At 36.1% G+C, this 23,868-nt stretch overlaps 3 protein-coding genes across 7 annotated transcripts in view; 1 reads left to right on the top strand and 2 right to left on the bottom strand.

Moving 5' to 3' along the window:
* LOC105196450 (N-alpha-acetyltransferase 15, NatA auxiliary subunit) overlaps nucleotides 1-3,157 on the bottom strand; it is a 44,417-nt gene extending 41,260 nt beyond the window's left edge. The window contains exons 1-8 of the mRNA XM_011162397.3: nucleotides 3,101-3,157; nucleotides 2,440-2,787; nucleotides 2,198-2,332; nucleotides 1,974-2,118; nucleotides 1,644-1,901; nucleotides 1,241-1,551; nucleotides 505-786; nucleotides 196-409 (exon numbers count right to left, since the gene is read on the bottom strand). Of these exons, the coding sequence (XP_011160699.1) occupies nucleotides 196-409; nucleotides 505-786; nucleotides 1,241-1,551; nucleotides 1,644-1,901; nucleotides 1,974-2,118; nucleotides 2,198-2,332; nucleotides 2,440-2,787; nucleotides 3,101-3,157 (1,750 nt within the window). The remainder of the gene's footprint in view (nucleotides 1-195; nucleotides 410-504; nucleotides 787-1,240; nucleotides 1,552-1,643; nucleotides 1,902-1,973; nucleotides 2,119-2,197; nucleotides 2,333-2,439; nucleotides 2,788-3,100) is intronic.
* Nucleotides 3,158-3,789: 632 nt separating this feature from the next.
* LOC105196448 (DNA-directed RNA polymerase III subunit RPC3) lies at nucleotides 3,790-7,336 on the top strand. 2 transcript variants are annotated; one of them, XM_039446122.1, is made up of 8 exons: nucleotides 3,790-4,137; nucleotides 4,252-4,399; nucleotides 4,812-4,930; nucleotides 5,025-5,161; nucleotides 5,239-5,497; nucleotides 5,573-5,935; nucleotides 6,037-6,412; nucleotides 6,550-7,336. In XM_039446122.1, exons 1-8 carry the CDS (start codon nucleotides 4,103-4,105, stop codon nucleotides 6,682-6,684), a joined length of 1,572 nt encoding a protein of 523 aa, XP_039302056.1. In that variant the 5' UTR covers nucleotides 3,790-4,102; the 3' UTR covers nucleotides 6,685-7,336. The 2 variants fall into 2 exon arrangements, with proteins under 2 accessions (XP_039302056.1, XP_011160696.2); XM_011162394.3 differs by having other exon boundaries at nucleotides 3,795-4,137; nucleotides 5,263-5,497.
* Nucleotides 7,337-12,976: 5,640 nt separating this feature from the next.
* Nucleotides 12,977-23,868, bottom strand: part of LOC105196447 (transcription factor Sox-6) — a 187,512-nt gene continuing 176,620 nt past the window's right edge. For 3 of the 4 annotated variants that reach the window (XM_039446120.1, XM_039446121.1, XM_026140233.2), the window contains 6 exons: nucleotides 20,754-21,038; nucleotides 18,598-18,982; nucleotides 14,856-15,080; nucleotides 14,130-14,177; nucleotides 13,815-13,967; nucleotides 12,999-13,498 (listed from right to left, as the gene is read on the bottom strand). In XM_039446120.1, coding sequence (XP_039302054.1) covers nucleotides 12,999-13,498; nucleotides 13,815-13,967; nucleotides 14,130-14,177; nucleotides 14,856-15,080; nucleotides 18,598-18,982; nucleotides 20,754-21,038 — 1,596 coding nt within the window. Of the gene's footprint in view, nucleotides 13,499-13,814; nucleotides 13,968-14,129; nucleotides 14,178-14,855; nucleotides 15,081-18,597; nucleotides 18,983-20,753; nucleotides 21,039-23,868 lie in introns of all 4 variants that reach the window. The other variant, XM_039446119.1, reaches the window with a different exon arrangement.

Here is a 23,868-nt window from a genome sequence, read left to right as displayed (position 1 = left end):
TACATATACGTTTCTAAAAATAAATATTAACATTTGAACAGTCAACAATTTATAATATAGTTTTATTCTTTTTCTATTAAAACTTTTTTATATAGTCTGTATGACATTTAATTAAATTCGGATTAAAAATTTCTAAACAATACACTATGTATGACTGTTCAAGAAAAGATAATTCTAATAAATGATTGTACTCACCAGTGTCGATTTCTTGCGTTTGTGCTGGATCTGGCAAAGGATAATCATGTAGCCGCAGATAAACGTCCATTGCACATTTCGCTGCTTTAAAATAGAATGGATGAGCTCGGAGAACGTCTTCTAGCCTTAGGAGACCCACGTAAGATCGCAAAGTCATTTTTCGCATACAATATGTATGAAAGTCAAATTGGTCCTCTATGATTTCCGAAAAATGCTGCAAATAATCATATGTTGCAATAAGATATTATATAACATATCTTGTGTGTGCACGTGATATACTACAGTAGTACGCAACGTACAGCTACCTACCCTATCAACTTCGTGACATTTTTTCAATGCCTCTCCATATTTTCCAAGACGTTTGTACGCATTAGCCGCTTCCGTTTGAATCCACATGCATTGCATTTCGTTCAAGTTTTCCATAGCTAAGACTCCTTCCCTCGTGAATTTTCCACATGTCTCCTCTGCTTCTTTAATAAGATTCGCGCGGAGCATGTACTTGGCACATTTAGAGTTAATATATCGGTCAGCTGTATCTAACCCCTGCGCCTCATCCAGCCATTTATAAGCTTCTTGAACATTCCCAGCGTGCTGTTAACATACGAGTATCTTTTCAGCCCAGCTACATTATCTCTTATAATAAATATTTATTATGTGGGATGGTAAAATGGCTCAGTGCTAGAACAGTTGCCAATCAAGCAAAAAATGCAAATTGGAATTCCATTTGTGATTTTTCCATCCCACATATATCACAAAAAAATGTTAATAGTAAAAAAGAAAAACATTTAATCAAAACAAAAAGAAAATATCTGATATATGAATTTAACCCAAATACTACAAATAAATAAATTATAATAGTTCGCTGTCTCTCAAAGATCTTCCAAACAACAATAAATAAGTTTAAAAACAAGCTTAGTCTTCCAAATAACGATTGAGCAACAAATTCACAATTCTTAACAATTACAATAAAACAGAATGTACATTTTTTAAAATTTGTAACGTCACAGAGTTGTAGTACTACTTATATAATTACATAAAATCCTACCTTATAAATGCGTCCTTTGGTAACAAAAAGTTCTATAAGCGTAGGAGTGTGATCTATGGCAGCGTCAATCTCAATCAATGCCTTTTCCGTTTGACCGAGGTAATCATAATGTTGCGCTAGGTAATAGTAGGTCCACAATAAAGCGGACGCCGGCTCTCGCGGATTATCTTTCTCCTGATCGCTAAAATGGCCGTGAAGTTTTAATGCCTCCTTGTATTGCACAAGTAGAGATGATATGATTTCGACCTTTTCCTTATCAGTGTACAATGAACGAAGATTCACAAATAACGGCGGTACACCTTTGTGAAGTCCTGGAATAAAATTTAATAAAATATAATAAATAAATAGCTGCACACCTTGGAAAAAAAACTTTTTATGAAAAAAAAAAAAAAAAAAACATTACCTTTTCGCAAGTATCGATCGACTAAAGCTTTAAATTCATCTCCTGTCGCGTAATTGAGTTGCAGACGGCGCGGCGCTAACGCTCGGGGAAAGAGTTCTTCATATCTTTGGAGCATGTGCAACGTTTCGCTTGGTGAAGAGTGTTTCTCAGCCTCTGCTAGCCTAGTGTAATACGTTGTGTTTTCAGGATTAATATCTAGTAGCTCCTTATAAACTTGTTCAGCTTCTGCATATTGTTTCAGTTGAAGTCTTAGTTTACCTGAAAAAGATTAGAAAGATTAGAGAAATATTCAGACATAAAAAATATTATTTGAAGAACCAAACCACTTACCATAAGTCTCTTTGACAGTGACCTTGTCACATATTTGATCACTATACTTGTCTAAATGTTTTAATGCCTGTTCACACTCTCCTGATTCTTGGATGACCATATTTTGATACAATAACAATTCGCTATGTTCATAGTCGTAACAAATCTGTGGATGTTAAATATTTTTATTACACAATATTTTTTTATTTCTATCTAAAGAATTTTGTACATATTAAGTAACATACCATTGGAGAATTTCGAAAAGTGTCTAAAATTTTCAATGCCATCTCATAATCTCTTAACAAATGATATGAAATAGCAAATCCAATCCAAGAAGCTCGTTGAGTGGGACGTAACATAAACAACTGATATCTAGTATCCTGTGAGAAAGCAATCGATATTCATAAATATATAATGTAAAATATATGTTAAAATGTAATACATATGCAACAAAGAAACTTGAAAAATGACTCGTTGGATATTTTACCTTGTAACCTTCCAGATCCCGCATCTGAATTTGTAGCAACGATAAATCCCTAAGAATTTGTATGTTGTCCTTGTCCCACTTGAGCGCATTTCTATAACACTTGATAGCCTCGTCATACTTCTTGTCAGAGCGCTGCAGAAGACCATAAACATGCCAGCAGACGTGGGACTGTAGGTCATTCCTGAGGCCACGACGTACATGATCGTAGGCTTCTTCTTTGCGGCCCAAGCAGTTCAGCGTGAGACCCTTCATCGCCAAGGTCTCCCCGTGCTCGCTGAACTTGGGATTTGAGAGAATCTGTTTCGCGAACTTCAGCCCATTTTTGTATTGTTTGTGTTCGTAGCATCTCTGCAAAAGCAAGCACACAGAGCCTAACGTGAGAATGCATTGTAGGGGTTAGGTAGGAGGGGGGGACCACGGTAGTTCTATCTCGCATTCGTGCGGGATCGGCGATGCTGATCGTCGCGGAGTGTCGCCGGGCGAGACGGCTTTTCGCCCGTGACGCCGAGCGAACGACCGCATCTCGCGTTCGCCAGTGACCATTTCCCGGTTTTTTTCCCTCCCAAAGAATGCTTTATCATTAGAGCACGGCGAACGAGTGCACCCTGACTCGCCGGAGAGTGGGGTCCAAAACAGAGTATTTTGATCGGCCGCTACTCACCAGGATCCGCTTGAACAGGGCATTTTCTTTGGGTGGCAACGGGTTGCTGGAGGGCATTTTTGTATAACTACAAAAATAGGGGGTCTTTTCCACCCGGTAAACTTAATTTTCACTACAAAACCTCGTGGCCACAAACGAAGAAGTCGATCCACGATCACGTGATCATCCGCGACAATGCTGTTCCGCCGGAAACGTTGCTGCCACGGTGCCGCACGGTTCAAGCGGCGGTTACACTCCAATCGATCGCCAATCGAGTTCGAGACGATCGTTTGCATTGAAGCGCGCATAGAATCGCGTATCCGCATCTCGATAAATATACGCGTTAAAAAATAATACTTTCCGAGCACTAATTATTTCGCTGAAATTAAACATGATAATCAAACAATTTTGCAAATCCACTAAATATTGCTTCCGCAAAAAAAAATAAAAAAAACTCTAAAAGGTTTTAAATCACCAAGTTATAAAGCAGACGGAATAATTGCGTAAGGTCGACAATTTCTCTTTTTTATTTATTATATAAACCCGTTTCTGCTAATACAGATTGGTCTTAATCACAATTTAAATTACTTTCTAATTTTAATAATTAATAAAAAGTAAGATATAAGTTAAATTAAGATTTAAATTAACCGAAATAATTTACATTGTTAAAAACAGGTAATTAAAAGTAAATTAGACTGATAAAAAGAAATGAACATGTATTTCACTTTGAGTGCACTGACGGAGTGCAGGTGGAGAAACAGAGTCACAGCTAAAAATCCCTAGGAACTCTAGTAACACTCGAGCAACCATTTGAAGATACCTCGATCGACTATTGGTCGACAAGTAAAATCAGTGTTGTAAATATCATGCCACTACCACGTGGAGTGGTAGGTGCAGTGGCACGAGACGCGACTCAAGAATCAAAGTCCTCACATCAGACATCAGATTTGAAACTTGAAGCATTGGAGCTCTGTTAGAGAGCCTGAAGAATAATTAAGAAGAATCTGCACCGAAAAGAAACTTATGGCCAATTCTTCTTGTACTTCTTATAGTTGTAGGTAAGAAATCCACTGAAAAAAGAAAACTGGTATATGAGGATACGTATGTACAGTTGCTTGCTACACATACGTTGACATATGAACAGTATTAAAAATGAAGAAATTGATTTCCAGAAATATGAAGGACTTTTATAACAAACTGTGCTTGTTGCTGCTAGAGGAATTCTTTGGCTCTATCGTACAGTGCATTGGTAATAGTTTATTGTATGGAACAAAAACGTTGCGTGCAATATGTTTTGGAACAAGTCTACCAGTAGCAAAGGTAAACTATAATACAGCTGCATATTTTATATATTAATAATGAAGACAAAGTGCTATTTATAATAGTACATTCTTATCTCTTTCAAGATTCTTTCAAGTAATGTTATTTTAAAATGTTAATGTGACTGATTAATTTGATATCTTAAATCTGTATTCAAGATGGTTTTAACCTTCCAGAGTTGATTCATTTAACTATAAATTTTGAAATATTGATTAAAATGAATTTCGTATTCCTTTTAATATAAGTATGTTATTTTATTTTTGGAATTAATCGATGACTGCTAGCCAACATAGATTAAGTGTGTCCCATAAATGCAACATCTGTCTCTGCATGCTTGTTATGTCAATAGACAAAATTGGTTGAAAAGTATGTATAAACCTATAGACTTGCTTTATTTTATTGTTCCATTTAGGTAAAAGAAGGACTATGTGTTCTTATAAAACATGGTTTTGTCACTTATCAACGAAATGAGGAAGAAGTTGAATATACCATATACCAAGACAAAATTATTATGATTCTTCGCTATCCAAGGTACTTTTAAATACTAAAATAAGAATTTTAAGAATTTAATTGTACAATGATATAATTTGTCTTATATTAGAGATATCATAATTATTCATTACAGATACATACTTTTTGCAAAAACTCACTGTGGAGATGAGGGTGAAATCATGCTGGAAGAGGTATTAAAACATGGATATATCACAGCATCTGAAGTAATAATAAAAACATACAAACGTATTGAACAGACTCCTTCTAGATGTATGATTCAAAATTACAATGTATTTTTTATTCAGTTTCTATTTTCTTCAGAAGTCATTTTCTAATATTACGTACAGTTAATTATCTTAATGTTTTTTCAGCTGCTGAACCATCTATCCCAAATCTGAAAGATGTATTTGAGTTATTGGTAAAAAATCAATTTTTAATGCGCAGTTTATCTTTTGAGGCAACAAGAGATGCGCTAAAGCCTGATTATAATTTACCAAACCTTGATTTGATAGCCATTTCCAGCGTGTTAAAAGGACAAAATACTGAACTTTCGGATAATACAATATATTGGAAAGTCAATTTTGATCGGCTTACTGAAGATCTTAGGTAAAATTTATGTAATCCACAACAATGTTCGATTATATTTTAAAATGTTATTTTAAAACATTAATATGATTTAAGGGATCAAATCCTTATATCGGCTACTACTCAAAGATTTGACAAAAATGCTGGAGAATTAATGAAACACATGATCAATTTGATGTACTGTCGGACCGCATCTTGGGCAGCTACCTCAAATCCAATTCCGTACACCGAAATAAAAGAAGAAGTAAAAAAGTCAAATTATGAAGAGCTTGAGCATTTTCTTGATCAATACTTGCGGCTTATAGAAGAAGACAGTACGCAATTCATCAGACGCGTTGGCGATTCTGGTGGAGGGCAATATATACTTAACATGAAGAACGCATTTAAACAGTTAACGTGGGCAACTGTGGAGCATATCGTTACAGAAAGATTTGATTCTAAAGCTGCAAGAATTTTCAGGTAAAATTAGAAATTCAGTTCTTGATATTCTGCTTTATTGTAAAAAGAGAACGTTTTAATTGTATTCTTTCTGTAATTATTTAGCTTTTCTGTGATTTTAGATTAATTCGTAATGAAATTGACGTTAATCTGGACCAAATCCAGACTTTAGCAATGTTTCCAGCAAAAGATGCAAAATCCATAACATATGCCCTGTCGCAGGAAAATTACATACAAACCCAAGAGTTGAAGAAAAGTGGAACTTTGTCAGCACCAACAAAACTGACGAAAGCATCTCCACCTTATCGTTTTTGCATCGATTTAACTAAAATTGTCGAAATGGAAACCGAACATTGTTATCAAGCATTGTATAATATTATAACAAGACGAGATCATGAATCTACTAATAACAAACGCTTGATAGAAAAGCAATTGAGAGTACAGATACTCTCTGCCAATTTGAGAGAACATGGCGCAACGGAACAGCAATTGGCTGATGTAATATTAATATATATTACTCATTATTAATATATGTTAATATATATTTACGTATATTTATATTTATTAAGATAAAAGAATCACAAAAACAGTGAATTAATAAATGACAACATTTTAAAGATTCTCTTTTTTTTTAGATTGCAGAAATGATAACGCCATCTGAGATTCAACAGCTTGAAAGAGCACAAAATGCGATTAAAAAACTGGCAGCCGCAGAATTACAAGTAGATGAAACCTTATTTTTATTTTCCATGTATGTCATGTATCATTAACTGCCATTTTCTTCAAACTCTGCAGTTTTTCTGTATGATATCTATACATGTAAAAAATGAAAGTCTCATATTTATTCATTTATATAGTTCATATTTATTTATGTATAATAATGATTACGCTTGTAAAATACAAACAACAAAGAGTACCTAGCTTTCAAATTATAATAAATATAATCATATATTTTTTATGTTTATAATAGTGCTGTTCTCTATTGTGATATACAGTGCATTTGATGTTTCTATCTATGAGGAAAAGTCATCTTGGGTCGTGTCAACATAAATAAATACTTGCAATTCACCAATTTATTCGTACATTTTAATCAATGGTGATGAATGTGCGAGGGCCTCTTTTGTCAAAAATGAAACATGAAAGAGAGTTAGTTACGTGACTCACAGCCAGCTTGTGGTGCGTTCTTGATGAAACTTTAATTTCAAATTCATTAATTATGCTCGACAGGATTTGTATTCTCGGACGCGACGTTTCATTCACGATAACAATAAGCGTGAAATGTACTACATCCTTAATTTTATTACGTTCCGAAGAATGACTTTTCCTTTTGTTCTACCGTATGCTTTGTACGTTCATCTTAACACTGCCGCGAATGAAGACTATTCCATTATGAGTATGTATCAATAAATAAAATTTAAAGTAGTGTGTTACCAGTAGCGATTTACCCATCATCCTAAATATATATTTTGATTTTATGCTATTGATACCAATAATGTACTACGATCACGACACGAGTAGTGTTAAGATGATCGCAAGAATTTTATTCCACTCACACATCATCTGACTGTTTATTTTTATACTCTATCATTCACTCTGTTTCTTTTACTCTTTCTTTCGATCTCTTTCACTCCCTCTTTTTCTCTCTCATTCTATCTCTCCTCATATACACTGCATAACTATATACATCCTTCAAACATACAAGTTTTTTTTTTCATCTAGAAATAGTGTCGTATATCCCTAAAACTAAGATTGAATTTCGGTAAAGCGTTATTTTATTATATTTTTTTATACCATTAACAACAACGTACATGTAAATGAAGTGAATGCTTGGAATATTGAGAGCGGATGTTAGTGTTCACTTTTTTTCTTTACGTTAAATATACTATAATATTAGTAATGTAGTTCGATTTACAATTTACTATTCTTACAGTTTGCATTCGCATTGGTTGCTTGTAAAGGCCAGTAAATATAATAATCATGTGTGCTGATATATTATCGCGTTAACATTCGTGATATCTGAAAGTAAGGAGATCGCCACGGAGACTAAATATCATTACTAATTTTAACGATCATCGTAGTGGATAGAAATCTCGCAATCGATGGAATGCAGAACCGATTTTTATCAAAAGCAAACACTGCGGACAACAATAAGAATCGGTAAGAAGGTTTTTAAAAAGAGAAACGCGGACCGAACTCTATTGCACGCGCGAGTTACATCTCGTCAGATGGTTTGATTTCATAAAATTTTGCAAATGTGAGAACAATTAAATTTTTCAATATTCGTAACAAAGATATATGGCACAATCGGAAAAAAATGCAAGATAGGCAGATTATTCACCCGAAATGTCATTTTCTTCTGATAAGTGAAAAATTGCCATTGTCTGAGAGTAAGATGATCAAGAGAACTGAATTTCTTTCCTTCATAAGCTTACCTTTAAAAAAGAAACTGGTGACGAAAAATTAGTCTAGAGAGAGAAACACATTTAAAAAATGTTAAACTTTGAAATGAAGAATTATAAATATGATTATAAAATTGAAATTCTTAGACATATTCCGAAATCATCACAGACCAAGAAAACGGTTCAAACGAAGAGAAAAACATGAACATAATGATATTGCGTTAAAAAATCTATAGAAATATTGCATTAGAATTTGATTGAGTATTCGAGCATAAAACGACCAACGAACTTCCACTTGCCATTCTTGTCTAAAACTGGCACGCACAACCTTTTTCTTTTTGCTACTAAAAATAATAAGGCTCGTCACTTAAATAATAGTGTACTAAGTAAGCAACGATATTAATAACTGTAATATTTATAATAATGATAATAATAATAATAATAATGGTGCCATCTCAATAATAATAATAATTATAAAGATAATAATAAAGATAATAATGACATAAGAATACATCGCGTTTAACATTGTTAATCTACATACTTCGAATAGTTACATATATAATGTAGATACATCACAATATAATTACACTGTACATTAATAATATTGACGCTCGTGTCGGGCTCGCGGGATCGATCATTACCTCCCGACACAAATGTACAAATCCATTATATACATAAAATAAATTATTATCAACATTAAACTACCCTAAATCTGATGCCGGTCGAGCCCCAACAAAACGGGTGCAGATATATCGAGGATACTGGCTCTCTTTATAAAATTATATTAGGTACCGTGTGTGTATGTAAATTGCACTGATTATAAATAACAAAAGAAGAAAACGTGAAAAAAGGAGGAGACGCAACAAAATTCGTTTCACGTCGAGCCAACGAGGCGACTCGGAACTAGAGGTTCTCTCTCTCTTTCTCTCTCTCTCTTTCTCTCTCTCTCTTTCTCTCTCTCTTCTTTTTTTCCTTTCCTTTTTTTTGATTAACCCCCCCGCCCACGAAAACGCTATTTGGCACATAAGTATTATATCACATCAAGCTCCAAATCATTATATCGCCCTATGTTCAATCGTCTCACAGACCAACTCTGCCTAGCTACGTTACAACTGTGTTCGCCTTTTCGTATGTTCGACTTACGTGAGGCCGTAGTTGTCTTCGTCGACCTCTCAACCCTCCCTCGTCCCCACCCCCTCGTGTATCGCAATCTCCTCCCCACATTCGTAAATGTGTTTCGAGGATGGAGAAGCGCGTAAACACGCGCCCCTACGAGAATATAGGCGACGTGTCGAGCATGACGATCGGGATCGCAGATGCGCGCTGATCTTACGACAAATAACGCTATAATCCCTCGCGTTTTACCGTAACGTTGTACTAATATATCGACGATCCGCTAATTCCCAATGTCCGTCCCATTTCAACCCTCCTTTACGCCCCCTTCGCTCCCCCTGCCATTCAATCGACTATTAAACCTTCAGCCTTCGGCTGATCGCCGCTTTTACATTAGGGTCAATAAATTAACGGTGAAAATACTATAAGTACTAGGCATTTATATTTAAACGAGAAGCCCCGTCATGCGTTTGACGTATCGGGATTTAATCGCGCGAACGATTATCTTCTAGCTTTTTCTCACTCTGTTCCAACCTTCCGTTCGTCGGCGCGTCGAACGCAACGTTGTTTTACACACGATGGGACATTTTAAACAACTGACTCTAGCGGTCACAAGATTGCTACGTGCGACGTCTTACGCATTTCATGAACGCGCGCGGATCCGTTGCGGGAGATGCTCTGTGCGATGGACCAATTTCTATTTATTCGTTTACTCTTTTTTTCCTTCCCTTCTTTCTTTTTGTTTCGTTTTTTTCCGCCTCAATATTACTGTCCGGAATCGCGGCGTATCGTTAGACACACACACATACACACTAGGAGAAATAGGAACAAGACTTTTTGGCCATGCATCGTGTCGCAACGTGTACGTGATTATTACGGCTACGTATCCAAGAGTCCGAAGAAAAGACCGGCACAAAGAGCTGCGCATCCGAATCGGCGCGCGATTGTCTTATTATAAAAATTATGCGTGCGTATGCTCTCACGCGACCCTCACTTCGCGCGCACGCACGCCGAATGCAGAGAGACTGAATTGCAAAGAGTGTCGGCTTCTTTTTTTTTTTTTTTTTGGTCGCTGGTTCAACGCCGGTATTAATCGTTATCTCTACACGTTAGCTACCGATGATCGAGGTCTTCGAGGACCGTGAATTTCGTGCGGACTGCAGTTTTGATTACGATGCAGGAGAATATACAGGGAGTTTCGCCGAAGTGCGTAAGAGACGCCGTCATCCGTCGTCGCCCATGTAATGTAGGAGCAATTCTTTACGAAACGAAAGACACTTGGTGTCCCGGAAGACATGCCAGAGATTAGGATGTCCAGTAGACGTCTTTTAAAGTCTTACGACATTGTTCCTGTTGGTTCAATTTAGACCGCGGAGTTTACTTTTGAAAGAATTCATCTGAAAATATCTGAACGAAAACGAGCGACAGAAGCATCTTACACAAAAACGATTCACGGACCATCGATTGTTGCACGTAGAAACGAATAGACACACCCGGGCCTCAATACAGATTGTCTCGAAATAGCGTATTATAGCATTGCATTGCGCAACAGAAAAATCGAAAAGTGACATGCAAAACAATGCGAGCGGATGTAATCGTTAAATTTTTGTTCAAAAATAAAAAATTTACAAAGAAAGTCAACCGTTCCTTTGTCCGATTTTAATAAGCTTAGATATAAACTTAAAAAATAGATATTTTTTTTAATATTTAACTTTATTATAAAAATATGTTTTTCATTAATATCTAATTATGCAATGCCAATAAAACGTAAACATTTATTTTTAATTAATTTCTTTTCTTTCTGTAAAGTACATTACCAGAAAATAATAATTTATCTATACATACTTGGGAAAAATAGCTCATATATTAAATCTCATTTTAATGGAAAAAATGGAATATATTGAAAAGAAAGCAATTTAGAAAATGTTCCGGAAGAAAATATAATCCGACAAATAATGGTAAAATCAATTATTGAAAAAAAAATCGGTATTTTATGATCATATAAAGATTATCGTTATTTTTTAAATAAAATGCTTTTTTAATTCATAATTTAACTCATTCCGTTTTTTGGTGCATAAAAGTAAAAAATATCTAATAAACTGTTGATTTTTTGATAACTTTACCTTAATACTTTTATATGCAGAATCATTAGAGAAATCATATTATGTAAAAGAATCATACAATTCAATTTTTTTTAATGGTGATGATCTATACAATTTTCAAAAAAACGATTTCTTTGACAATTAATTTTACTATTTTTTAAGCTTATTATTTTTTCTATATACACGAAACAGAGATTAAACAAAGGAAAGAAAATATTCAAATATATTTTATATATAATATAATACAAGGTGATAAAAAAGTCCGGTGAAATATTTCAAAAACAAAGTATTTTTAAAAATGTTTCATACAAAAGAGGATTTTTAAGTGGCGCATTACATTACAATGTTAATGTGACTTTGGACGGCATTATTAAAGTCATATAATAATCACATTAAAATTTTCAATGAAAACCCCTATTTTTATTACACATTCTTGTAATAAAAGATAGAGCTGAGGGCTTCTAAAAACATTGCAATCTCTTCTCAAGTACTTTACGAGATATAAGTTGATAAAGTTCAAATATCACTAGCATTAGCAAATTTACATCATCCAGTGCGGACGATTTTTAAAATTAAATTTTTCACGTTAAAATTTCATTTAAAAAAATACACATTTTTTGATATTTTTCGAGATGTTTCACCAGTTCTGGATTTTTTGTCATCCTGTATATACTTACAGATGTAATTACATATGAGCTATTTTTTCCCAGGTGTTAAATTATTTTGATTTATATTATACAACATATCTGTAAAATTCATTAAAATCACAAGACAGACCACGTTTTGACGTTTTCTTATTAATTGCACTGCAAATCGGACATCAGAAAACATCGTCAAAATATTCAGTAAATCTAAATGCATCGCTTTATCAATATGATAATATATACACTTGTATCTGTTTGTGGAACACTGTATCGAGATCCGCGTATACATATTCGATACAAATCAAATAGACTAACTGATGTAAAGATTACGTACTGCTGGAAAACACTGGTATTTTTCCGAAGAGCAAGAAATATCGAAGATCGAGCGACGTCGCGACGGAGACGCTCTCGCGCTTTTTGCTTCACGGATAGGTCCTTCGCGTTTCGTGTACGATGGCACAGAGATAGAACGTTATATCACAACCTCCGGCGAGAGGTTTCGAGACGCCCCGACTCTTCTTTCCCCGAGAAGTAGTGTCCTCTTCCAATTCGCGCTTCGTCATGCGAAGAAGCGCAGGCTCGCGAACATATTCCTGCGATCGAACGTTCGCGGCCGGTACCGCGGCCTGTGACTCGAGACTGTGTGTCGTCGTCGTCGTCATCGTCACACCAAGACGGACGATTCCGATTACCAGAAGAGTTCGTAAGCGAGCCTCGACGTGGATGCGGCCGCTGCAGTCGCCGCGGCTGCCGCTGCCGCTGCTACTGCCGACGATGATGACGATGATGCTCCGGGCGGCCAAAGTGGCTGACCCGGAGCTGCGGTTCAATCCTCGTCGTGGTGTCGCGGACTCGCGTCGTAGCCGCCGATCGAGCCGGAATTCTCGGGCGAGAAGCTCATCATGTCCGTAGGCGAGAGGCTGTCCTGCGGATAATAAAACGAGGGATGGTCCGAGCTCGGGCCGGCGGCGCCGCTGCCACCGTTCAGCATCGTCGCCGGCGGTGAAACCGACGGCCGCGCCGATGGACCGGCGCCCGTGCCCGGGTGATGCTGCGTGCCGGTCATATCGGCGCCCACCGGCGACAGGAAGTTCATCTCGCTGCCGCCGTCGCGGCACCACAGCTGCCGCATCTCCTGCCGTCGCTGTCGCATCAGCGACTTGTACTCGGAGATGCGCATCTTTTTGCCGTCTACGATGCACGTGCGCTTCGGCCGCGGCCGGTACCTGTAATCCGGATGTTTCTCCATGTGCAGCTTCGACAGCCGCGACTGTTCCTCGTAATACGGCTGCTTCTCCGAGTTCGACATCGCCTTCCACCGGGCGCCTGTAACCGATACAAAGAATGCGCCTTGAAGTCAAGAAAGTTTCGCATTTTGAAATTATTTTTCATTGATACGTACATTAAATTAGAAGCTGACAGTGGCTCTATCGAAACCACCATCAATTATAATCTTAAATTATTATTGTTAAAATCAATTTAATATTTATTTTTTACGAGTTATGTTATTGATTCCTTGAAAATAATTTAATTAGTAGTTTAGTATATTACATTCCTACGTCGATTGGTAACGCGATATATTTAAAGGTTTAAGTATATAAATTGTAATCGCGATTAGACGATATGGATCGAGTATGCTTACCGAGAATTTTCGATATGTTCGAGTTGTGCATGTCTGGGCAGGCTTTCAAGATCTTCCTACGTTCGTCCTTGGCCCACACCATGAATGCGTTCATAGGTCGCTTGATATGTGGCTTGTTCTCACTCTCCCTTTTCTGCTGCCTCACCATTTTAGCTAAAGAGAAAGAGAAAGAGAGACGGGGCGTTAGATGTCACATCGTCGTCGGGATTCACGATACTCTCGTGAGAAACGAATCTGATTTCGCGAGGGCGTCACTTGGCGCTCTCAAAACAAGAGCGTAATATCAGCCTAATCGTTACTCATAGAAGTGCTTACCTTTTTCCGTTATGTCTTCCGCTACTTTATATCCCGGATCTCGCCACACTGTAATTTCAAAACCGAGTCATGTATACAATATGCGACGTTAAGCGAGAGATTATTGTATGTAGTTGATAGAATTATTATAATAAACGTTACATTTATATCGCAATACTGTACTAATCATATTTTTCTAAAAAAGAAAAAGAAAGAATTTATATAAGGGAATGCTGACGACAAATCTGTTTTATCAATTAAAAGCGATATTTTCCTTTTTGTTGGTACATAGAATAATTATAAATCCTTTTCCACAATTAAAATTTAGACAATACAATACAAGATGAAATTTTGCAATTTCATACAAAAAAAATGAGAAAAATTGAAAAATTACAGCTTTATTGTCGATTTCTGTAATCAATTCATGACAACGTTTACTGTACATAAAAGTTTTAGTCTTTATATTAATTTACTTATTCTAAGTTATTCTAACATTTTGCAATCTATAAAGTAAACATAAAACATTTAATTATTGAATTTTGTAAGTAGTGCCAATGTGGCAAAGAAAAATATGAGCAACGTTCCAGGATTAATTTAATAGGATCTCTATCGCAATCATTATTTTCCTGACAGAAAAACTGACTCTACATTTGTTAAAGAGTTTACGGCACATTCGAAACTATTAAGTGCTCTTTGCGCAGCCTCGCAATCCGTTTCGATTAACGCGACGCTCGTTCTTCTACTTACTGTGAGGCGTCGAGAGAAAATCCTGCTCTTCCTGCGGCGTCTCCTCCCGAGAGCCAGAATGCTTGATCGGTCTTTGAGTCTGGGCCGACGGCGGCATCCCACCTGTGTTCGACGGCAATCCGTACAACCCGTGCATCGCGAAGTGCTTTTCCACGGCCGCGACCGCAGCAGCCGCCACGGATCCTCCCGGTCCGCCAGCATCGTCTTTGGCCATTACCTTGCCCACTGTAACGGGTCACCGGGAGAAATGAAATGAGAGACGCGTTATGGAAACACGGTCGCAAGCGTTTACATTTTTAAGATATACAGAGTTTTTAAGATGTGAAAAAATGAAGACGCACGGAGGATGCGACGCTTCTGACTCTTTGCCTGACCTGAAGTTGACTTTTTAGCGAAAATTTTATTTGACGCTTTGCATCTCTTCGCTAATTTCTTTAAGCTTCTCTTCAGCATTAACGTTAAGTATGATGATAGCTAAGGGTAACATTATAAAATTCTTTCCAGTGAAAAGAAATAGCCTTCAAAAAGAAATAGCGAAAAGTTCGCGCTATCGTCGACCGCTTGTGAAATACATAAATATTATTTTCAAACATAAAGACGAGAGAGTAAATATAGATCTTGCAGTGATCTTGATGCCTAATAATAATTTTTGTGAATATTTATAATCTTCAGCTATATATTGCGCGCCGCATATTTGTCGGTCTTGAAACATAGTCTTAAATGAATCCGGAATACGTAATTTCACAAATTAAACTGACAAACTATTTAATAATACTTATCATGAACATTTTAAAACACTATGAAGAATTTCTTTAATAATTTTTTTATTGTAGTTTTAAGAAAGATGTTCGTGAACATCAGTATTATTAAATTGTTCATCAGTTTAATTAGTGATATTCCGCTTTCTTCAGCTTTTACACAAATATTATTATTAAGCATCAAAATTCGCACATCACTGAGAGATCAATATTGGCTCTCTCATCTTTATGTTTGATTTTTTCATCGATCCTAATTTCACTTATTATTGTTTATTATTTTCAGAATTCATAAGACATTCGCGATGAAGTACGTCTTAGTCCAATGTTGGAGAAAATAGTTGAAATAGAAAATAATAATAGAAATATTTATTTAAAATAAATGTATTCATAAAAAATACTATTTACAAATAAGTATTATGTGCAATAAATATTAAAAAGATCAAATAATATTTAACATTTATTTATACACATATTTGAAATAAGATATTGATTTTCTATTTCTTAAGAGTACAAAGTAAAAAAATAGTATGACCAAAATGAAATAGTATTTGCTTTTTTTATATTTACTACACAAAATATTTATTTCAAACAGAATTTGTTATAGATCCTTTAAACAAATATTTCTATTAAAAATATTTTAATTTTTTCCCAGCTCCGTTCAATATTGCTTATCAAAACGAGCAGGTGGAAAAAATAAAAAAAAAAGAAGGAAAAAAATTATGAAATCCGTTTAACAGAAAACTATTACAATTGTCATAATAAAAAGAAATAAAAATTGAATTACTTGGTTACTGATTCAACGAACTATAATTGACGAGCGCGACACAGATTTGATCGATGAAAAAGGCACTGTTCTCGCTCTTCATTTATATCATCGATATTTATCTTAGAGTATTAATTCATTTAAATTAAACAAAATAAAGCCCAAGCTAAGCACATGTATTAAAACCAATTACCGACATAAATATAAATCTAAATAAGTAAAATGTAAGTGAATGTAGTCGTATTAGCTTTCTAAGACGTGAAATATTACTCGTTGATAGAAAATTAATCTGTAGCGAAAGATTAAGCTCTCACATACAAAAAAAACTGCAAAAAGATGTGTGGGAGTAAATTGTACATTAAAAACAAACTGATTTTATGTTAAACAAATAAATATAAAAACCCTGTTCGTAAGAGTCTCGATTTTAATTAATTGAAAAGAAAAATTTCTTTGAAATTTCTTTTACGTTAGAATGCATGACACAATTATAAGCGCAACCGTTTCCAGTTCACATTTCGTTTATAGCGCAAAACTTTCATAGAATTGTTGGTAAAACGTTATCAAATACGTATAGCAATGCCGTGACTGGTTATGCGGTAAATTTTCATAGTCAATAAGTAAAAATAAAAAAGTCAAGTGTATCTGACATTATAAAATCTATTATATTTAAAATTGAATTGAGAGTGTTGAATCCAAAATAAATTCAAATATGGTTAGAAAAAACATAAGATTAGTTGAGATCATTTTACATTACTTTATGAGTGATAAATCAGAATCCGAGATCAAATATTAATCGACTTTATTTGATTATTATACTTTAAATGAGGACAGTTGTGTAACAAGCATAAATATATAAACAACGGTTTTCCTTCATTTGCTGTCGAGTAGAAACTGAAGAGAGGAAAGTATTACAATTTTATGAGAATGTACCATAAGCAGAATCTAACAATTCTGCATTCATTTGAATATTTAGGTCTTGCGTTTATCTTTTTATGTATATCGTCTCAGATATCATTTTTTTCTGAAAGAATTTTTGCTTTGTTTAAAATTGCAACGTGTAACGTCCCTAATAAAAATTGTGTGTCATGTCTAATCATTGTTCTTTGTAATAATTGCACGCACAATCGTATCAAGCATTAAAAACGCTCTTCTCAATTAATTAATTAAAGTTACAAAAATTGTACACAAAAATCCAATATCTGTTTTTACATTCACGTTTTTTATATTTAATATTTAGAGCCTTTGTCGATTAAAATTCACGATTTATGTATGCTCAGCGACATGCATAGCGTTTCACATTATTTATTCGAAGCATCATAATCCGATCGTAATACGAGGTATTCACGAAGATCCGAGCAAGAACCACGTTTGCGGGAATCTTTTCTCTCACTACCTTTAACACGAAGTTCCGAAGTTTAGACGTGTTTTTTCCGCGCGCTCCATATATGTCGCGGGCGAAGTGACGCGCGGCGATTGCCACGCGAAGAGATTCGCTCTCAACGTTACAATGACGAACGGCGGATTTTTCTTCCCTTCCTCGCCTGCGAGAATCGCGCGTCGCGATTCGCGGACCCTTATCGGGCGGAATCGCGTTACGCATCGTTGATTACAAGCACGCCGGTACCCGCGATGATAAAAACCAGATGGCAAGTGAAACAGGTTCTCCGGGGCGAGCAGCAGCGTGGAGGGAAAAAAAAACCGGCCGCGGACAATCGGGAAAACTAGCCTGCTCGAAGATGATTAAGTGTTCACCGCCGGCATGAAATCGCATACTCCGAAGGGTACCGACCGCCGCCGTGCCTTTCTCTCTTGGAATCCATTTGCGGCAATCGCCAATTTGCAATTGTTCCGCGGGACGAATGCGTCGCGCAATCGGCGCAACCGCGAGTTCTGGAGTAAGCGCTTCTGGGATCGCGGTAACGAGCGTTACTTTAATCGCGGGTAATTCGGGTGAATACTTCACGAGCGGTCGGTCAACTATAATACGCATAATTCGCGAGAGCAGCGGCGGCGCGGCGTAGCGAGAGATCGCGCGCGCGTAACATAAGGCATAAAGATAATTAACCGTTCTGAATAGCAACAATCTCTCGCGGAGTGCCCGCGAAACGTTGTTTCGACACGATCCTCGACTTCACCGCTGCTCTCGGCGGCCGCGAGCTGTAATCCCGGCTTTTATTCCGCTCTGACGAGCGCTAGCGATTAATGCGAATGTTTCACTTACTCGGCGAAGACAGGCTGCTGAGATGCGGCGGTAGGCCGGCGTAGGAAAGCGTCGGCAGGTAATTCCGCGGTATCGGCAGTCCCTGCGGGAAGGCGGGAAGCTTGGGCGCGGTCGCCGCCAACGGCTGCTCCTGCTGGCCGCTGCTTCCGGCGCCGGTCGAGTGCGAGTCGCTACCGGGCGACGAGGAAGACGCCGTGGCGCCCGAGGACGTCGATTTCGGCTTGGTGAGGTTCAGCGGGGCATCGAGATCCTGAAGGGGCGGGGCCGTCGGCGCTACCGCGGATGAGATCGGCGCCGGCGACGACGATTCCTTCTCCATCTGCGTGGTCATCTGCGCGAGATGCGCGGTCGCCCAGCTTGGACCATCTCGATGGCTGCTGATCATCTGCGAGCGAACGAAAAAAAATCTCTCAGGTGTTTGGTATTTGTAAAATAATTATGGTTAGAAGCTCCATTTCTATAGTTATTATTGCTATTTTCTTATTAATAATAATCTTGTGTCTATGATTCTATTAATCATGAAAAAATTTTAGATTAATAATTTCAAATATTAATATAGTAAAATAGCAAGATGTGAAATAAACATTTTTATATAACAAATACAATCATTATAGTAAATAACTTTTTTTTAAACATTTGTTTACTATTTACGCAGTAATGACTAATAGCTATAATTACAACACCTATAAATATATAGTTGGCACCAAAAATGACTATAAATTATAGTTAGATTATAGTAAATACAATACTTTTTTTCTCAGTGTAAAACTATATATATTAACTTTTTTAATTAATGCTATACGAAAAAAACGACTATGCTATAATAGTATCTAAATATTAGTTAAACAGTATCTAGAAATTTAGCTAAATACAGATCTAAAAATAATTTTATGTTAGATTATCAAAATTAATTATGGAGAGCATGATGAGCAATGTTACATAACGTTTGGACATTTTAGCACAGGCAATAACAATAGGAAATGAGGAACAATTAATATGTTGAACAAAGAACGCTTTATATGATTTCCTCATTTTTAATATATTGAACTGTTCCTTATTTCTTATGCTTTTCATTGTGCAATAGGCTTTAGTGAATCAGTACTTCTAGTATTAAATATCTTGTCAGTTTTTTGCATTTTTCCTTGGGAGCAGATATGCTCTGAAATAACTACATACAGAAAAATATTATTCTCATTCTAACAAAAGCAATTACTCAATGTTTAGTTTCCTCCTTTTAAGTAACGGTTATCTTTGCAAAGAATGTTTTCTTGATAACAGTCTTAAAATACACTCATCATTTACTTGAAACAAGTAATATTTGCTTAAAATATTCTATAATGTTTACTTAAAAAATTCTGTGTACAGAAAAATATATGTATATACTTGAATTAAGTAAATATTATTTATTTCAAATATTTTATATGTTCATATATTCACAAATTTATCATAAGTTCATCATAAACATCAAAATTCAAAATATATTCCGAACCCCCTACTAATGTAATATTTCAATCAAAAATATTAAGTTAAAATAAAAATTCGAATTACTCATGATTGATACAGATTGTTATTTAATACAATTTTATAATAGTTAAAAAAAAATTTTTTTTAACTAAAAACTATTATAATACATCTAATTTTTTATTACTTTCAACAATATAATTACGGTCATTATTTGTCTGAAGTCTAATAACATCTTGACGAAACTTCTTAATCTTAAACTTCTTTGAATGCGCCAATTCTGCTCTTAATCTCAATCTGTGTATCTATCTGTGGTTTCTTGTTTTCATTAAAGATAACCCAAACCAAGAATCAAAACGATTAAATTGAAACTTGTTATTAATTAACAAATGTATTATTACATACTAAAAATCGACTTTTTACGTCACTAACAAATTCTTTTTTTTTAATATATAATAATAAACTTTTCTCAAACTTGTAATAAGTATATTTTAAGACACAAGAAATTATTGTTTATTAAAGATAACGGTATACTTAGCAGAAAAAAAAAATAAATTGAGTAATCGCTTTTCTTGGCAATAAAATAAATATTTGTTTGTGTAACGTGACACGAAAATATAAAGTGTGATATTGCAATATCGTAAGACGGCGAGCGCAGAGCTACAGCCGATATCGATAATCACTGGGCCACGTACATTGGCGATGGAGTTGATGTGTTTGTTGCCGGTGGTGGCGGTTGACGTGGTCGGCGGCGGTGGCATGGACGACTGCACGGGCAGCCCTCTGAGCTGCTCGAGAAACGGCAGGAACATCAACGACTGTGGCCCCGACATGCTCAGCTGGCTCTTTGTCATCTGAGCCTGCAACTCCTGGATGTTATGCTGCATGATGTGCTCTTGCTGCCGCTTCAAGTGCTCCGTTTGCAGCCGCTGCATCTCGATTTGCTTCTGCGAGTCGACCGTCATGTGAGCGGGATACGACTGTAAAGGCACACGGACCACTAATTAAAGGGACGCTGTGCATGCCGGCTCTCATACAGACAGAGAGAGAAAGAGAGATAGAGAGAGAGAGAGAAAAAGAGAGAGCAGCGAGTTCGCTCGAGTCGCGCTATCGCGAGGGCGGACCGTTCCACCTTGACAGCGACTTATCCGCACGCCGTGGATGAAATATGCCGGACGTGTTGCCGGGACAATGCGAGTGTGGAGCAAATTGTGCGACGCGATTGCCACTTTATGTCGCCAACGACTCGATGCGTCGTAAATACCGTTCCGGGTCTCCCTCGTTACGCGTTTCGCCTATATATATACTTTAGACTTCGAGCGGACGACTGCGAAACATTATTATACGCGCAGTTGCCTGAACGAGGTGTCTTTTTTGGATGCTTTAGCGCGGCATTACTATGAAGCAGATTATGCGGCGCGAAAATTATTTAGACTTCTTAATGACCTGACGCAATCCAGAAATTCTTGGCGATTATCTTTTTGTTCGAATATAACGCATAATTACAACGTATGTATAAATTACACCGTTTACTAATATCGCATTTACATTAGGTTGATACAAACATAATGTTTTTGCTATTTTAAACTTTGATGCTTTGTATTCTATAATAAAGTTACTTAATTAAAAATATTTAGTTTTTTTTTTAGAGAAAAAGGGTTCTCACATTTAAATGTGAGTTAGTATCATTTACTATTAAATTGATTTTCAATTTAATAACGTGATATTACTAATTCTTATTCAACTTGGAACTGTGTCTTTTGATTGAAAAATTTATTCGGCGCGCAGTTTGCGAACTTGAAAAGGTATATAAAATCACACAATATCGACACTAAGATCTAGCTATGACCGTTAAGTCATTTTGTTTATATTGTACGTGTTTTCACATATTATCGAATAATTAAGTTGTCTATTAAAAATATTAGTTGCGTTCATATTAATGTCATGATCGTTTTAAAGTAGATTTCACTCTGTTTGTTTGTGATAGCAATAGTTTTTATCTCGATTAATAAAGATATATACTATATTAGCTGAAATATATGCATTTAAAAAGCTGAAGGCTAAAAACTGACATAAATTTTTTGCATGAACCTAATAGAATATTTTTTAGCATCTAATAACATTTATATAAGTTCGATGAACAAGACCATGTTATATTATTTGTTAAACTTATGTAAACGCTACAAGATTTTTTTTATTTAAATCAACTGGAAAAACTGCTTTTGCAAACTTTTATTGCTGTCGTAACTCATAACGCAAAGATTATAATTTGTATAATGAATCGATTCTACGTCACGTTAACGAATCAGCCACGGCCAATCGCGAAAAGTTGCTACTTTATAAAAATATTTTCTAAAATATGTCAATTATGAATATTTGTTCAAGATATAATTTTTTCAATTTTTTATCACAGGATAATTTTACGTACGCACACGACTGAAGATGTAAAGAGAGGGATTTTATTAAAACTTGTGCGTTTCAAATTATCAAAGGTGTTTTAATACGAAATGTATATTACGATGTCAGATCCATAAATGTGATATATTATAGTAATATACATCGCGTAAAAGATGATTACTTCATAACCGAGTAGGTAAAGACCTAATTGCGCGTCTGACTGGTAACATCGCATGATTAAGCGGACCACAGCCAAGTGCATCGCCAGCGAATTTTTGCAATTAATAGTTGTATTAATAGCATCGAAAGCACGCCGCGCCCGCGCCCGCGACGCGCTTAAACCGGCGAGTATTCGCGATTCACCCTCCATAGGAACGCAACAATTTACGCGACGAATATCATTGTACTTTCCTAAGTCCTGGCTGCGATCCAGATATGCGTGGAGTTTATTTTAGACGATAAGGAAGACGTTTATTCATCCAGCCTGTGCACCAGCTGAGATGTCACGCGCGCGCGCGCGCGACGACGACGACGCTGGCTGCATGGATGCACCCGCGTCGCCCTTCTCCGATTCCGAGCCACGCGATTATTAATTTCACGATGGCGGTTCTCTCGAGGGATTTTATCGCCGAGACGTAGAATCGACGTAAGAAAGCGACGGTTTATATTATATATATAGTTGCGACGGAAAATAAAAACTGCAGGGCGACATAAAAATCCGCGCAAAAACATGCAGCGTTGCACAAGCGATAAGCGGTGACCTTCCGTGTCGATTGGACATTGCCGGATACTTCTTATTGGCTTCTGCGGATTATTAAAATCGATAGAGAGCGTAAAAAGCGCAGATGCATGAACAGCATATTCTAACATCAACGCGCGAAATGATTACAATGTGCGAAACGCAAGAACGTCGATATAGCCGGGTTAACTTGCCGTCGACATGCGAACAGTATATTTTTCAGTCAAATTAGAAATTATAACGTTTAACAAAGAAAAGAAAAAAGTCAATTTAAAATACATTATCTTTGTACGATTTAGACATTAAAGATAATCTGATTAGAATCGAAATCATTTTTATTCATTATCAATATAAATACTAAAAAAATCAGCTCACAACCCTTTATTTTTACTATTTAAAAAGTCGAATTTTCTTTACGTTCATCTAAAATTACAGCCTAGAGAAAAAAAATAAGATTAAAGCTACGTAATGTTTAACAAAAATATTATATGTTTCTGTATATTTTCTTTATATTAATCAATAGAGATGAAAGAAGCATCTTTTCTTCGATAACGTATACATCTCAAAGCTTGCCATATTCATTGTCACGGCATAAAGATGAACCATTTCTACATCGTATTGTCACGTGTGATAACAAATAAAATTTTTTCAATAATCGCACACGTTTAGCGCAA

The sequence above is a fragment of the Solenopsis invicta genome, chromosome 2, assembly GCF_016802725.1.
Source record: "Solenopsis invicta isolate M01_SB chromosome 2, UNIL_Sinv_3.0, whole genome shotgun sequence".
NCBI classification, from domain to species: domain Eukaryota; kingdom Metazoa; phylum Arthropoda; class Insecta; order Hymenoptera; family Formicidae; genus Solenopsis; species Solenopsis invicta.
Note: the sequence above shows the minus strand (reverse complement) of the source record. Positions and strands in the feature narration are given on the sequence as shown.

Excerpts from the sequence above, each read along its gene's own strand:
- LOC105196448 (XM_039446122.1), top strand. The coding sequence starts at position 4,103 with ATGGCCAATTCTTCTTGTACTTCTTATAGTTGTAG. Across the intron at positions 4,138-4,251 it reads TGTACTTCTTATAGTTGTAG|AAATATGAAGGACTTTTATA; the intron begins GTAAGAAATCCA and ends ATTGATTTCCAG. Across the intron at positions 5,498-5,572 it reads CGGCTTACTGAAGATCTTAG|GGATCAAATCCTTATATCGG; the intron begins GTAAAATTTATG and ends ATATGATTTAAG.